This window comes from Micromys minutus (genome assembly GCF_963924665.1).
Source record: "Micromys minutus genome assembly, chromosome: 3".
NCBI classification, from domain to species: domain Eukaryota; kingdom Metazoa; phylum Chordata; class Mammalia; order Rodentia; family Muridae; genus Micromys; species Micromys minutus.
In genome coordinates, this window is record NC_137972.1 from 26,632,126 (window position 1) to 26,649,622 (window position 17,497).

At 38.7% G+C, this 17,497-nt stretch overlaps 1 protein-coding gene across 1 annotated transcript in view; it reads left to right on the forward strand.

Moving 5' to 3' along the window:
* Positions 1–17,497, forward strand: part of ERC1 (ELKS/RAB6-interacting/CAST family member 1) — a 282,059-nt gene that overhangs the window by 16,964 nt on the left and 247,598 nt on the right. The window contains exon 2 of the mRNA XM_080914840.1: positions 6,817–7,640. Coding sequence (XP_080770966.1) covers positions 6,972–7,640 — 669 coding nt within the window. The 5' untranslated portion in view covers positions 6,817–6,971. The remainder of the gene's footprint in view (positions 1–6,816; positions 7,641–17,497) is intronic.

Sequence of the window (17,497 nt, forward strand, 5' to 3'; positions counted from 1 at the left end):
TTATGGAGTTACAAGTGGTTTTGAGCTGCATATGTGGGTGCTGGAAGTTGTACTGTGGTCCTCTGAAGGAACAGCATGAGCTCATAACTGCCTAGACATCTCCAGCCCCTCTGTGACAATAAGACAGGTTTTAGGGATTGCAGCTTTGTTTGTTCACCTCACAGGTTGCTATTTCCATTTTTGGCACAAGCCTGGTTAGACCACCAGATTAGTTTCAAACATTTTGTATTTTGTGAGATTTTGGAATTTGGGTTTTTGGATTAGAATGGCTTTAAATTTCATTATTTTTTAATAGACAGGGTCTTAGCATTCTCCTGGCTCCATCTCCCAAGAAGGCGGGATGACATGACCCATCACACTATACCATGCTCATGATTTTTTTTTAAATTTAGGTTGAGATTTGGTATAAAATGTAAGATAATTAAAGTTACAGTTGAATATTTTAGTATTCTAAAAGATCATAGTTTTAGTGAGGCTCAGAGTCAAGGGAAGACTCCCCAACCTAGACCTTGCTCCCTTGAGCTGAGTGGCAGATTGTTGATATGAATAAAAGCTTCTGGTTAGCAACATTGTTTACTCCTAAGTATCTGTTTGACCAGGTGTTTGTCATGGTGAGAATGTTGATAGAACTTACCATTAACTTGATTAAATTGATAAGAATTTTTGAAACCTGTAATCTACCTGATTCATAACTGAGTTACTAACCCTCTATAAAAGAGAAAAATAATAACAGTGGTAAGTATTATGATTGCACTTTTAATTTCATATTTTGCTGTTCCTATCAGACTCTCAGGTTGCTATGCTCTTTTGTTGGAGCTGCTTTAGTCACTGATCTGTAGTTTCTACAGTCAGGGGAAGTTTGTATAATCTTGCACACATGATTTGAACAAACCTAGTTTTACTAAGTTAAATGTGGAAGGTGTAACAGATGTGTGTTTTAATGTGTAAATTTCTATTTTTGTTTTTAATCTTACTGTTCATTGGAACACTAGCAATCAGTGTCCAGACCTCTGTCATTGGTTATTGATTACCATGAAAATTAGTACCAAATGGTCCTTATTTAATGTTTTAGTTTATAGTGAGACTTTTAAAAACACGTGAAAATAATACATACTTTCTTTTTTTGTTAGACAAGGGTCTGTTGTGTACTCAATATTGACTTTGAACTCTAGTTCTCCTGCCTCAGTCTGATGCCCTCTTTCTAATAATACATTTATATTTAAATTTTGTGTGTAGCAATTAGAGAGAGCTTATAGGGGTAGTTTTTCTCCTTCTACCATATCCCTTTTTAGAAGAGATCAGCAAAATGGTTTTGGAGGTGTGAGTGCTCGCTTTGTAAATATGAGAAATTGAGTTTGGATTCTTAGTATTCACCTGTTTATGATCCAAGAACTCTGGAGACAGAGGCCGACAATCTGTAGAACAGACTGCTTAGCTAGACTAGCCAAATCAGTGAGCTCTGGGTTCAAGTGAGAGATCCTGACTCAGTATGTAAGTATAACTGTAATTCTTGGGGGGAGGGGTTCCTCTGCCCCCTGCCCTTTTGTACCTGATTAATTACAGGTTGTTTTTATACCCGTTTTAGCTCCTGAATAAAGACATGGAAACCTGGTATGTTTATTAACAAGCTGCAAGCACAAATAGCTGGGCAGGTTCTGATCTAGTCTAACCTGACTAGGCTGCTACCACAGACACATTTCCTTGCCATCTGGTCTTGCCCTGGTTTGTCCATGTGTGTCCTCATGGCAGCTTTCTTCTCGTGATCTCATGGTGAATCCTCCTGGTGTCTCCACATGGTTTCTCCACACTTTCTTCTCCTCCAGTCTTTTCTCTACTTCTCTGTCTCTCTCTCTCTGATCTCCTTTGGGACCCCAGATTGGGATCGGAAATCCTGCCACCTAATTGGCTGATCAGCTCTGTTAACCAATCAGAGGTGATGGAAAACTATTTTTATATAACATAGAGACTAGAGATGCTTGATTATGCTGTCATCTGGAGTGCAACCAGATGTCTGGGCGTAGAAATCAGCATCTGAATACACAGTGCACAAAACCATCCCCAGCTTGTAAGGCAGAGTACAAGGAAGTACAAGGAAGATAACTTACATTAGTCTATGGCCTTTATAAATACATGCATACACAGCATACATCCATATAAGGCGAACATTACATACATGCAAAAAAAATTACAAAAGTTCTCATCATGTTTTAAGTAAGTTACAGTTTTTCATGAGATTGTATTCTTAGCCAACCTTGGCTACTCGTGACCTAAGGGTTGGAATCATTCCTGTGTGTATATGAACCTATGCATGTTGTATCATTCTGTATACTACTGATTGTATTATATGCATGCTTCCACAACTTGCTTTTCAGTTTTACTGCAATATACTGTGGATGTCTTTGTATGTCAGGTAAAGATAAGCATATTTAGAGTTTGGAGATAACATAATTTGTTTAAACTACTCTCTTGCTGAAAGTGTACATTCTTGCTGGTACAAATAATGCAGTAATGAAATTGTACCTTAGAACCTCTGGAGCATGTACATTTTAAGAAGTGGAAGTTGTAGATGTTGGGCATGAAGGTACATGCTCGTGCTCCAGCACTCAAAAAGTGGAAGGAGTATCAGGACTTTAAGGCCATCCTCACCTGCACAACAGGTTGGAAGCCAGACAGTACATGAGATTCTGTCTCAGAACACAAGCAAACAAGAGAAACTTCTGAGTTGGAAATGTAGCTCAATGGTATCCCTTTCTTATCTTTTCCAGAGCCCTGGGTTTAGTCTCCACTACTATATTAAAGAAAATAATAAAAGTTGAAACTTCTTTTTCAAATGGTAGTTCATTTCAAATTGTGATTTTGCTAAATTGTATTTCAGTATGATTTTTAAATATTTTTTTTTCAGATAGCTTAAAATATTCATTCTTGACCCTAGAAATTTTATAGCTTTTGAGAAAATAGTCTTTCAAAAATTTGAAATACAATTTAAAATACTTAACTCATTTTTTCAGATAGTGATTATTACAGATGAATATAACCTAGCACAGCAGGCTATTCTAGTGATTTTTGAGATTTAGGCCAGATTTTTACTTGCAGTGCTTTAAATAGCTAATGGTAGCAATAACATCTTTTGCATCTTATAAATGTCTTGTAGCACATTTATAATTATATTAATTTAAGGTAAGTTACTATATGTGTTGCTCTTAAAGCATTTTCTAGTTCCATGGTATGCTTACAGCTTTTGTAGGAAGGGTGAGAATTAGAGGGTCCGTGCAGCCACTGTGTGTAGGTGTGTATGTAGACATTTGGACACACTCCAGGATTCTTAGTAAGAGTAAGTATATCTTTGGTGTGGTGCTGGTGTTGACATTTTGTGCTTTTTATGATCTAGAATCTGGTGGCATGATGGTGGTCAGGATTGACTTCAGTTTTGTTGTTCTATTTTGAGAACTCTTTGAGACTAGGTAATAAATATGTAAAGTGGAATTTGGAGTGTTATGAAACAACTTAGCGAAGACTTTGATACCCTCTGTTTAACCTTTTACCCAGAAAGGTCACGTTTTTTTCCCATATATATGTAATGTCCAGAATAGGCAGGTAGAAGGTAGGAAATAGTGTATTCTGGGTTCTGTATTTAGATCAAACCAATTAATGGCAAAAAGTATTCAGAAAAATGTATCTGTATTGAACATGTACAAACTGTTCTTGTTTAACCAGTTTTTATTTGTTTGTTTTTTGAGACAGGGTTTCTTTGTATAGCTCTGGCTGTCCTGGAACTTGCTCTGTAGACCAGACTGGCCTAAAAATCAAGAGATCTGCCTGCCCCTGCCTCCCTAGTGCTGCAATTAAAGGCATACACCACTGACGACCCACTTTAAGCATCACAATTATTTATATATAGCTTACACTGAGTTGGGTATTATTAGTGGGTCCAGAGAAGACTTAAGAGTGTAATGGTGGATGTGCATAGTCTATATGCAAAGCCATTTTGTATAAAGAAACTCCAGTTATAGATTTTTGACAGCCCCTCCATTCCTACCTTGGTATCCCTCCAACCTTGTGTGTTTTCTTTTTTTTTCTTTCCTTCCCTTTCCCTCTCTCCCTTTATTCCCTCCCTCCTTTTTTTTTTTTCTTTTCTTTTTCTTTTTTGTTCAGTTACCCATTGACTAGTTTGTGGTATTCAGATTGTCCTGGGTGTTGAACCACCCACTGGAACATGGTTTACTAAAGGGGACCATACTCTAAAAAATTGACTCTCCCTACCCCAGAAGCTATCAGCTGTTCATAGCTCTTTAGTTAAGGCTGTATGTAGGCTTTTAACCCCTTCCTCTCAATGCTAGACTGTTGACTGGCTTGATCTTGTGCAGGCAGCCACAGCTGTGAGTTCTTTAGTGTGGTGGTCCTCTCATTAAAGACGCTCTTTGCTCTGGGTTTTCCATGATCTGTGTGGTTCTTACAACTTTTCTGAATCCTCTTCCTTGATGATCCCTGAGCCCCGGGGAGGGCAGGATATATGTGTTTGTCCTATTTAGGCTGAGCACTCCGTAGCTACTTACTCTCTGCACTTCTCTCACCAGTATTGAGTTTCTGTGTTAGCCATCATTCAGTGCACATAGAAACCAAGAGTGGCAGTACTCTACAGTTGCAGAGATAAACTTTAGAGGGCAGCTTGGTATTGTGTCTGTTTAGCAAAATAATCTAGGTACACTCCTGGGGCCTATGATCTCTCCAGCCATGGGTTAATTGGCTAGATTTGCAATACCAGGCATGTGTTTCTTTTTGTAGAACAGTCCTTAAATCCAACCAGAAAATGATTGGTTACTTCCATAACATCTATGCCAGCGCCTTTATTGCTATTCACAGCTTGGGAATATTGTTGATGACTTTCATTTTCTCTGTAATAGCCTGCATAGCTGTAGAAGTAGGCATCAGAGAGGAAGCTTCCTGGCCTTTACCAACTATTTAGGTTCTGTGTGTAGTGTCCTGTAGTGTTCTGTGTGTAGTAATTCAGAAATTAGATCTCACCATTAAGTTCTGGTGGTCCACTAAGAGCAGAGGCCTGTACTTTTTCCAGTTCTGTCTTTTTGAGACAGTTTTGCTGGAGATACATCAGCTTTGTTTGTAATTTGTAAAAGCCCATGTTGGCCTTGAACTTGATAACCTCTTGCTTCATCTTTCCTAATGCTTGGAATTACAAGCAGGTACAGCCATGTCTGGCTGTTTATTTGTTTATTTTATTTCATCTTATTTTTTTGAAACACGGTCTTACTATGTAGCCCAAGTTGGCCTCAAATTCTGGATTCTTCTGCCTTAGACTCTCTGTAGCTAGGATTATAAACATGTCACATGTCTGCCTTTATAATAAAGTCTGTAGTTTTTTTTTTTATGAGAATATGATGATCTAACACCACTGTTTCCCAGAATTTTACTTAGAACATTATTGTGATTGTACAGTATCCTATGATCCATGTTATTTTACTGATGAAATACATGATATGTATGATCAGTGTTACACATAAAAGTGCTAGTTAACCTTACATCAAGAAGAGGTTTCCCTGCCAAGTTAATTTTAAAAAAGGGAGGAAGGGCTGGAGAGATGGCTCATTGGCCAAGGGCACATTCTATTTTTTTAAGATTTATTTTTATTATTTTAATTATGTGTGTTGGGTTACATGCACACAAATGTAAGTGCCACAGAGGTCAGAGGTATTTGATTCCTCTGGAGCTGGCTTTTGTGCTTTTAGTCCTCTATTTGAGTTTTAGAATCAGCATTTTTGAATTACATAAATATCTACTGAGATTTTGTTAATAAACTGGGAGAAGAGCTGATACCCTCACAGTATGGGTAACTTTAAAAAAAATTTTGTATTTTTTGTGGTATTATTTTGTCTTCTAGTAGAGTTTTAAGTGCTTGAACATTTTTGTTAGGTTTGTTGCTGTTAATAGGACTTAACTTTTATTTCTTGATCAGGGTCTTGTGCATGTGTAACGCAGCTGTAGATGAAGATTACCTTTACCCTTTCTGCAATTATTAGCATGTGTGTGTGTTGCAACATCCATTAATGTAGTGCTGGGGCTTGAACATTCCTCATCCCCCCCTCCGTGTGTGTTTCTGTGTGTGTAAGATATGTGTTTGAGTGTTGGTAGTGGTCAGCTTCAGGTGTTGGTACTGACCTTCACCTTGCTTGAAATGGGGTCTTTGTTCTTTAGCTGGCTCATGAGCTTCTGGGAATTTTCCCTTCTCTGCCTTCCATCTCATAGGAGCACTGAGATTTCAGATGCATGCTGTTGCCTTCAATTCTGTCTCATTTCTGGGGAATGTGACAGTGTTCTCATCTTTGCATGGCAAGCACTTTACACATTAATCCATCTTCCTAACCTTAATTTTAAAAGCTACATTTTCTAATTGTTATTCCCAATGTGCATGAAAGTATTGATATTTAAATATTGATCTTATGGAAATTTAGCTGTTATTAGTTCTAATAATGTGCCAAAGTATTAATATTTATATATTGAGCTTATGTTTGACTAATGTATTAAATTCTTTTTATTAATTTTGATAATATATCCAAGTATTGATATTTCTGCATTGATCTTATGTAATATTCTGAGTTCTGTTATTCAAATAATGTGTCACTTGGTAATTATCAGTTGATAATCTCGTTTTTAGTTAGAAAAACATTACATTATGAGTAATCTGATTTTTAAAGCTATGAGACTACTTAATGAAAAGAGACTCTCCCCAGATAAAGGTAACAGAACACTTATGAGAAAAGTATTTATCATTGGAATATTTAATGTGTGATCTTTTCATTGCAGATATGGCATAAGATATTTCTTCAAAATTGGACAACTTGTGGCCTGCTATTTCTGATAGCCTTAAGCTGACTTTGTAGCCATAGAGAAACCTCACGGAATTGCTTTGCTGTTTTCTGCTTCATACCATTTCTGGCACCTAAGTTTATCCTGCAACCATGTATGGAAGTGCTCGATCAGTAGGTAAAGTGGAACCAAGCAGCCAGAGTCCTGGGCGATCACCTCGGCTTCCTCGGTCCCCTCGCTTAGGTCATCGGCGAACAAATAGTACAGGAGGGAGTTCTGGAAACAGTGTTGGAGGTGGCAGTGGGAAAACTCTTTCAATGGAGAATATACAGTCCTTAAATGCTGCCTATGCTACATCTGGCCCCATGTACCTAAGCGACCATGAAAATGTGGGTGCAGAAACACCTAAAAGCACCATGACACTTGGCCGTTCTGGGGGACGCCTGCCTTACGGTGTTAGGATGACTGCTATGGGCAGTAGCCCCAACATAGCAAGCAGTGGGGTTGCTAGTGATACCATAGCATTTGGAGAACATCACCTTCCTCCTGTTAGTATGGCGTCCACTGTACCTCACTCTCTTCGACAAGCAAGAGATAACACCATCATGGATCTGCAGACTCAGCTGAAGGAAGTATTAAGAGAAAATGATCTTTTGAGGAAAGATGTGGAAGTAAAGGAGAGCAAACTAAGTTCGTCAATGAATAGCATTAAGACCTTCTGGAGCCCAGAGTTGAAGAAAGAGCGGGCCTTGAGAAAAGATGAAGCTTCAAAAATCACAATTTGGAAGGAGCAGTACCGAGTTGTGCAGGAAGAAAACCAGGTTAGTTTCATCTATATGTTTATCTTTATGGGGTAAATCCAAGTATATAAATAATCCAAGGCATTCCTTTTCCATCCTGTCTTGGATTTCCTGCATCTTTGTTCCTTTATTTTTTATTTATTCTTTTTACTTTAGAATTCTGTTTCTATTTTCTTAGCCTTTCTCAGATTTGGCCTTGTAAATGTTGCAAAACACTCACACACATAAATTAAAAAAGAAAAAATTTAACAAAGCAATGACAACAACAACAGAAACAACTTAAGCTGGACAGTGGTGGTGCACAACTTTGATCCCAGCACCTGGGAGGCAGAGGCAGGTGCACCTCTGACTTGGAGGCCAGCCTGATCTACAGAACAAGTTCCAGGACAGCCAAGGCTACACAGAAATCCTGTCTCAAAAAGAGCAAAACAGCAGAAAAAAAAGATGTTTTGACTACATAGTAAATTCAGGGCTACCTTAGGGTTACATACTGACACTTTGTCTCAAAATTAGAAACAATAAAACACAGGACTGTAGATGTGGTTCAATGGAAGAGCATTTTCCTAGCCTGTGGCAGGAGATTCTTGGACCTGTCTTGTTGTCTCAGATTGTCATCACCTGTACTGGAGTGGGCCTTTTGCTGGGAGGTGGTCGTGGCAGCAGTGGCACACTCCTTTAATCCCAGGCAGAGGCAGGCAGATCTTTGTGAGCCCCAGGCCAGCCTGGTCTGGAGAGAGTTCTAAGGCAACCAAGGCTACACAGAGAAATCCTCTCTTGAAAAACAAACAAAAAAGCAAAGTGGGCTTTTTGGTGATACAGTTGCATTTGAGTCATCTCTGCCAATGTAAGTAACCCTCAGTCAGATCCTTTTACTTAATTTTATTTACATTGTTGTTATGTTTTGCCTCTATGTCTGTTTGAGGGTGTCAGATCCCCTGCAATTGGAGTTACAGACACCTGTGAGCTGCCATGCGGGTGATGGGATTTGAACCTGGGTTCTTTTGGAAGAGCAGCTAGTGCTCATAACTGCTGAGCCATCTCTCCAGACCCATAAGAGCAGGATATTTTGTTGTTTTGCTTGCTTATTTTGGTTTTTGAGATAGGGTTCTCTGAGTAACCCTGCCTGTCCTGGAACTCATTGTGTAAACCAGGCTGACCTAGAACATATAGAGATCTACCTGTCTCTGCCTTTTCAGTGATGGGGTTAAAGACATGGGCCACTGTGCTTGGCTCCCCTCACTCATATTTTTGTCATTTACCTCAATAAAAAAAATTTATTGGTGTACCAAAGTAAGTAAGAAAGTAAAATGTTCACATTTTTAAAAACAGTCAATTCTGCATTCCTCTCTTGTTTCACTGTGTAGCATAGGCTGGTGTGGAATGCTTCTGCTCCCACCCTCAGTTAGCCCAAGACTGGTCTTTTCAAGAGTAGATTCATTGTCTTTCAGTGTGTCCCAATCAGTCACCCAGTACATAAATTAAAAGCAGATCTGGTGTTACCAAATACACTATTGAACTACCTAATCATCAACATGTCTTGCTGAAAACATAGCCACCAATAAGGTAGTTTTATTGTCAAGTGACCTGGAAATGTTTATTGAGGAAAAAAGTTATTGGCATATTTTTGATTTTGAAATAAATAAATCATTTTCTTATATGTCTACTTTAAGGGAGTATGGGGATTAGAAGAGAAATCCATTTTAGTATTCTTTTTCCAGTTACCATGCTGCATTAAAAGGCAAAATATTTAATCTTCTGAGAAGACAATTATGGGTACTTAGTATTTTTCTGGGAAGGGATTTCATGCCAAGGAAACCATTATGTGTTGAAGATGGTGAGCATTGCTTTATCTGGGTCCACCCCATACCCTAATTAAACACCAGTGCTGGCAAATACATTCTTCCTGCACCCACTGTAATTACCACAGAATTCTAAAATTGTGTAACTTCAGTCCAAAAAACAAAGGGTGCAATTTTAAAGACAGTACAGTGAGATACAGACACTGAGAATGCTAATTAATAGATTATAGCCAGCTAGCAGTGGGCCCCTAATTAAGTAGTACATTCATTATTCTCTTCTTAACTCCCAGAGGTCAGACATCTTTCATTTGTGAAGAAGACTGGTTTATTAGAATTTATAGCAATTAAATACATTTCTGTATTTCTGTTTGAACCTGGGGATTTTGGTCCATTTGAAAAATGTTTGATTTAATGGAGCTGGGTCCAGAGTCTTATCAGTATAGAAACATATTTGCATGGTGATTGCATGGTTCATTACTATGACTTCTAGAAGTCATGTGTAGTTGCAGAGCTAGTAAAGCTTTTGGATAAGCTACATTTTAGATTTTATTTTAATTAGTATTTATTTGTTTATGTATATGAGTGCTTTGTCTGAATGTAAGCCGGCATACCAGAAGAGGGCATCAGATCCCATTAGACATTGTTGTAAACTTTTCCATTGTTGGGACTTGAACTAAGGACCTCTAGAAGAGAATAGCCATGTGCTTAACCACTGAGCTGTCTCTCTAGTCTCTTGTACTTCTTTCTTGATTATGTCTTGTAAGAGTTCTGTGTGTTGAATTTAAGAATTCTTATTTTAAGAATAATTTTTAAGAATAATTATTTTATGGCTGAAGAAATGGCTCAGTTGGTAAAATGCAAGTGTAAGGACCCGAGTTTGATTCCTATGTTCCCTGTAACAGCTGGGCATAGTGATGTGCACATGTAATTCTAGCCCACAAGGAGACAGGAGGATCCCTGCAGTTGCTGGGCAGCTCCTCTGTGGCATCCTCAAGGTCCAGGTGTAAACAGAGATGCAGTCTCAAAAAACAAGATGGAGAGTGATTCTGGAAGGCATCTGACATCAAGATTTACCTTCTACATGAACACACAGCTATAAGTGTGTATATTTGCAAGTTCACATACCTGCACATTCATGTATACACATGAACATGTACAGACATACACACAGTAAATAATTATTTTAATGCTTTTTTCACTAAAATTTTGTTTTAATAGAATATTTTGTTTAATATTATAGGATGACAAGTGGAATATGTATAATTTTTAAGTGTGTGTGTGTGCTTAAATTGTATTTATGTATGTGTTCAGACATGCCTGTGCTGTGGTGCTTGTGTGGAGATCAGAGGATAACTTTTTGGGAACAGGTTTTCTTCCACAGTGGGTTCTGATGATCACCCCCAGGCTCTGGAGGTAAATTCTTTTGCCTCCTGAACCATCTCACTAGCTCTGATATTTTCTTTTTGCTTAGTGTCTCAGGGTTTTACTGCTGTGAACAGACAGCATGACCAAGGCAACTCTTATGAGGACTACATTTAGTTGGGGCTGGCCTAGTGGTTCAAAGGTCCAGTCCATTATCATCAAGGAAGGAGTCTGGCAGCATCCAGGCAGGCATGGTACAGGAGGAGCTGAGAGTACTACATCTTCATCTGAAGGCTGCTACAGGCCACTAGGGTGAGGGTCTTAAAGCCCCTACCCACAGTGACACACCTACTTTAATAGGACCACACCTTCTAATAGTGCCACTCCCTAGGCTGAGCATATACAAACCATCACACTTAGAATATTTATTCTTTTTAGAATTGGCTGCTTCTCTTTTTCTGTGTAGGTGCTGAAGATTGAACCCAAATGCTCTACTATGAAATTGTAACTCTAGCTTAGGATTTTAATTTTATTTATTAAGGCTTTTGCATGAATAGAAATATATAAATGAATATGGGACATTTCTTTTTTTAGCATTATATTTATTTACTTGGAATGTAGCAGGATAGTTGGAAAATAATTCAGTGAATCAAATAAAGTCACATAAATATTTGACATGGTTTACTTGTTAGGATATTATTTTCCAAAGAATTAGAATTTCTCAGGCTATTCTTTCTCTTCTAGAATTCATGTTGCAATTTAGTGTGGGAGTCTTTTTAAAATTTAATTTTAGTTCTTTGGTTTTCTCAGATAGGGCCTCACTATGCCGGCTTCTGATTTCCTACTGGTCATTAGATACCATGCTTAACAAGGGCTGTACCACTTAGTTACAACCCGCTAGTGGTTTCATTATGGCAGAACAATTGTTTTTAAGTGTTTGCTAATTTTTCATGAATTTTCAAAACAGCAGCTTAAGTATGATTTGGAAAACTTACTTTTTATTCTTTTTTGGCAAAACGAATCAGAAAATACATTTAATCTTTAGTCAGAGTACTTTGTATTTTTCAGTACTCAGGATCAGATCACCATTTTTTAAAAATCATTTTTATTGGATATTCTATGTATTTACATTTCAAATGTTATCTCCCTTCTCCCCTTGCTTCCACGAAGATGCTCCCACTCCCAACCACTTACTCCCATCTCATTGCCTTGGCATGCCCCTACACTGGGAAAACGAGCCTTCACTGGACCAAAGGCCTCTCCTCCCATTGATGCCAGACAATGCTATCCTCTGCTACATATGCAGCTAGAGCCATGGGTCTCTCCATGTGTGCTCATTGGTTGGTGTTTTAGACCCTGGGAACTCTGGGGGACTTGGTTGGTTGATATTGTTGTTCTTTCCATGGGGTTGCAGACCCTTTCAGCTCCTTCAGTCCTTTCTCTAGCTCCTCCATTAGGGTCTCCATGCTCAGTCTGATGGTTAGCTGCAAGCATCCTCCTCTGTATCTGTATGACTCTGGCAGAGCCTCTTGAGGAGGCATCCATATCAGGCTCCTGCCAGTAAGCACTTATTGGCATCAGCAATAATGACTGGGTTTGGTGGCTGCATATAGGATGGATCCCCAAGTGAGGCAGCCTCTGATTGATCTTTTCTTCAGTCTCTGCTCCACCATTTGTCCCTGTATTTCTTTCCATGAGTATTTTGTTCTCCCTTCTAAGAAGGACTGAAGCATCCACATTTTGGTCTTCCTTCTTTTTGAGCTTCGTAAGGGCTGTGAATTGTTTCTTGGGTATTCTGAGCTTTTGGGCTAGTATCTACTTATCAGTGAGTACATACCATGTGTGTTCTTTTGTGACAGGGTTAACTCACTCAGGATGATATTTTCTAGTTCAATCCATTTGCCTAAGAATTTCATGAGGACATTGTTTTTGATAGCTGAATAGTACTCCACTGTGTAATTGTACTACACTTTCTGTATCCATTCCTCTATTGAAGGACATCTGGGTTGTTTCCAGCTTCTGGCTATTATAAATAAGGCTGCTATGAACATAGTGGAGCATGTGTCCTTGTTATATGTTAGAGCATCTTTTGGGTATGTGCCCAGGAATAGACCACCAGTGTTTTGTGTGCTAGGCAAGTACTTTATCTCTGAACTTTTTCCTAGCCCTAGCTATAGTAATCTTCTTAAAAGCCCCTTCTCCTTTCACATTTATTTATTTAGCTTTGGAAGTCAGTACTCTCTGTCATGTGAATTCCAGAGACTAAATTCAAGTTATTCTTGTGTGTATATATATGTAAGACACACGTGCATGCACTCTCCGAGCGTGCGCGCGCGCACACACACACACATATACACACACGAACCATATGTGTGCCTGGTACCTATGGAGGTTAGAAGAGGTCATTGGATTCCCTGGAACTGGAGTTAAAGAAGGTTATGAGCCATCATGTGGTTGCTGGGAATGGAATCCTGGTCTTCTGCAAGAGCAGTAAGTGCTCTAACTACTGAACCATCTCTCCAGCCCTTAGGTTGTCAGCCTTGTGGCATGTGTTGTCATTTGCTGAACGTCTTGTGGCTCCAGTTATAGTAATCTTGATCAGGGGAGTCATAGGTTCACTGTACCTTCAAAAGTCCTTCTGTGCCTGGAACTTGCCATCCTTTTAGGGTGCTGTTTATGTCCACAGGTGTGTTGGGTGTTCCCAGAAACCCTAGTTTACTTAAACAGTGGTTGAATAAACTAATGAAGAGAAAAATTTTCTTTTTTCTTGGTATTTTTATTATGTATTTTTAGCTCTAATTAGGAAAATTAGTGCAAATATTTGGATTTTAGTTTTTGAGTTTTCGGAGGAATGTATTATTATTATTATTTAATCTTTTTTTTTAACAGTCCATTCGTTATCCCTCTTATGGTCTGCCCTCTGTTCCTCATCTCATATCTTCTTCCCCGTCTCCAAGAGGATATCCCCCGCCTAGCCCACCAAACCTCCCCACTCCCTGGGGCCTCAAGAGGTGTTTGGTGTGGCTTTTCTTGCTGAAGCCAGACTAGGCAGTCCTCTGCTGTATATGTGTTGGGGGCCTCATATCAGCTGGTGTATGCTTCCCGGTTGGTGGCCCAGTATCTGAGAGATCTTGGGGGTCTAGGAAATTCTTTAAGGTTCATTTATTTTTTTCAAAATGGGAATTAGATAAACAAGATAAAAAACAGATATGTGACTACATAAAATAGGCCCATGATAAATCACATAAGCATATGAATTAGAAACATAATAAATGTGACCTTTAGATTTTTATATGCATTAGTGTTTTACCTGCGTGTCTGTCTTTGTGAGCATGTTGGAACCCCCTGGAACTGGAGTAATTGAAGGTTGTGAGCTGCCGTGTGGGTGCTGGGAATCGAACCCAGGTCCTTAAGTAGGGCAGTCAGTGCTCTTAACTGCTGAGCTATCTCTTCAGCCCCGAGTTTTAGATATTTAAATGAAAACAAGTTCATTCTTGAGTTTCAAGAATCTTTAAAAAACTATACAGTAAACTTTATATATAAATACTGTCTCAAAATGTAAGGCAAACTAGCCAGTATTTAGGGTTATCTTGCAGTTTACTAAAAATGTAGTAAGTGCTACTAGAATTTATGCTTACTAAGTTCTTGAGAATTTCTGTTTTTTTAGCCCTTTCATTATATCCAACGTGTTAAAAAAATTAACAGCTACAAACCAGCATTTTTTATGGTATTTTAAACCTTGAAACACTTCACATTGATGGTTTAAAGACTTAACAGACTTATAACTTTTTTTATAAAATAAAAATGTGTGTGAAATGTGTGTAGATAAGACAATTGGCCCTACTTACTAGATTAGGGACAAAAAATGCAGCTTTTTAGCATTGAGGCAAAGCCAATTGACCTGGGTCTGTACATCACTGAGAGATCTTTCTGTTCACCTTGATCTCCAGGGACCTGCTGATAATCTTGCCAACATCTCACACAAATCCTGAATGTTCCGTGAGCCATTCTAGGTGAGGGTTTTCTAGGTGAGAGAAATGCCCCCTGCACAGAGTACTGCTGTGAGGACTTCTGCCCCAGCAGTCAGCATGTACACTGGGGCAGCAGCTTGCACCTGGGTAACCCTGTGGACCAGCCAGTCTTTCTGATGATCTACCACGTCCAGAAGAACTCAGGCACATTTTGCTGGTTCCAACGGGCCTGAATGATAAACATCTTGGATTTTCTGACCAGGTTCTTACACTTGTCTCCTTTGAATAAACCAGTCAATATCTGAATTTCAGTGTTGGCAACATATGCATAAATGTTGCCTTCACCATGGTTCCTGAAGACACAGGAAGCCATCAGCATGGCTTGAGATTGATACCTCATGAATTTTGAGCAGTATTTCTTGTACTTTGAGATCATTAAAGCATTTCATTTCAAATCCTAGATCTGAAAACTTTCCAATCAGGTTGTCCCTGTACAGTGCACTGGTGCCCCTCTTCTGTGGGAGTGTCAGGTGTCAGAAGAGCCTCTCACTATTGGAGATTAGGGCAGTTCACCTCTCCCAGTCTATATTGTACTGTTCTGTCAGATCAAACATTTCCCTTTTGCAGAAGGCATCTGTTTCTGTCATATTTTACTCTCACTTGTGAGCAATCTCCAGAATGTATTATCTTAAAAAGCTTTATCTATTTGATGGAGATATCAGGTACTTAGAAGGTAATGCTTCACCCTCTTTGGAAGTGACCAGTGGAGACCAGCTAGGCTTTTGACAGCTGTGTGCATTCTCTGACTCTTTCTGTTCTTCAGTATGCTTGAGTAAAATACAGGCATACTTGTGGATAAGTAGAAGTTTGCCTCCGCCTACACCTAACTCATCTCTTTTTTTTCCTCCAATAAAATTTTAATTTTACTATTTTCTTTGTGTGTAAATGTGCATTTGTGTGTATATGGGCACACACTTGCCATAGCATGTGTGTAGAGGGCAGAGGACAACTTAGAGTTAGTTCTCTTATTTCTACCATTTGAGTTCTAGGAATTGAACCCAGGTCAACCAGTGTTGTGGGAGGTGCCTTTACTCTGAGTCATCTTGTTAGTCCACCCCATCCCTATGTTGTGACAGCTTTATTGAGATATTAATGAAGTTTCCTTTGCAAGTATATTGTTTCTTTGTTTCTTACTCTGGTTTGTGAGAGGAAGAATTTGAAGAAAGTGGTAGTAGCTAGGCCTAGGGGGTTCTTGAACAGTGGAATGAATGCTATAAATGCTATCTAAGAGCAGCCTTTGTTGCTGCCAGCAGAGGCAATGGGAGGAGAGATGGCAAGGCAAATGTGCACATCTGTGGGGTGTGTTTGAAAAACTATGTGGACAAAGACTGATAGCAAGAGGAAAGTGTTTCCATCAGTATTAACAATAGAGGACTCAGAGATTGGAGCCAGATTAGAGTAAGAAGTGGTGAATTTACTTAAGTATTTGGATATAGGTTTTTCATATGTGTTTGGAAATAATGTGACCAATGGATGTTACTGTAGGTACTTAGATGTGAATATTGTAAGAGTGGTGTTAATATTGGGGATTTACTATGCTTCCTAGGAACACTGACGTAGAGACTGGTGTGTGCTCATGCCCCTGAGTAGTATGAAGGAGGAATAACGATTAGATGGCAGTGCTGGAAATAGGGTGTTTTTTTCATTCAGATATATTTTGTGCTTTGGTTGAATAAATTGTTTTCTTTAAAGGTAGGAAATTTGAGAATCTCTGAAAATTTCTGAAAATCATTGTTTATTAGAAAGGGTTGTCTGGTTTTTTTTTGTGGTAGATTTCTTCCAGTCTTTCATTTTAGTTAACAAGCACATTGGCATTTTGTTTTGTCTGTATGATGAACTAGGAGGACATTTCTGAGGAAAAATATATTGCAGAAAATGTACTTTCAGCGTGGAAACAGCTTTGTATTGGAAATGTTCTGTTGTTCTTCTACAAACAAAATTAGAAATGCTTTCATAAGCTGACTTTGTATTGCCCTGTGTATCTCTAAAAATACTCAGTTTTTCTTTCTGAAATCAGCAATTTAGTCCTTAATACAGATTTAATACTTTCATTTTTTTCTTAGTTATTTGCAATAATGTTCATTGAAAAATCTTTGAAGCTGGGTGTATTGGCTTAAGCTTTTAATCCCAGCAGAGGCAGAGACAGATGAGTCTCTGTGTGTTCAGGTCTACAGAGTGAGTTCTAGGACAGCCAGAGCTATATAGTGAGATTCAGTCTATACCTAAGAGATCAAGTTAGGTTTTGTTATTTTGGAAGTTTGTGGGGAATATTAGATTGAAATGCTTATATACAGCTTAATTACATATATATTGAGAATCTATAATAACTTGTTTTTGATTCATTCTGTGCCACCTCTTTAAACATTCTTTAAAGATTTTTTTTATGTGTACTTTTAGTTTTCTTGAGTGATTTGCCTGCATGCGTGTATTGCACGTACAGCACTTTTGGCCTTAGGAGTCTGTGGCTTACTTGGAAAGCTTAGGTGGGACCTGATTTGCTTTGTATAATTAGTCATAAACTGTTTTTGTGATGCTAGATTCTAAGTGGGGAAGTTAAAAAAGCATGGGGGTGGGGGTACCATGTAGGATCCATGATGGTCAGAAGACAGTGTGGGATCCCCTGGAGCTGGAGTGAGGGATGGTTGTGAGCCACCTTGTGGATGCTAGGAGTTGAACCTGGGTCCCC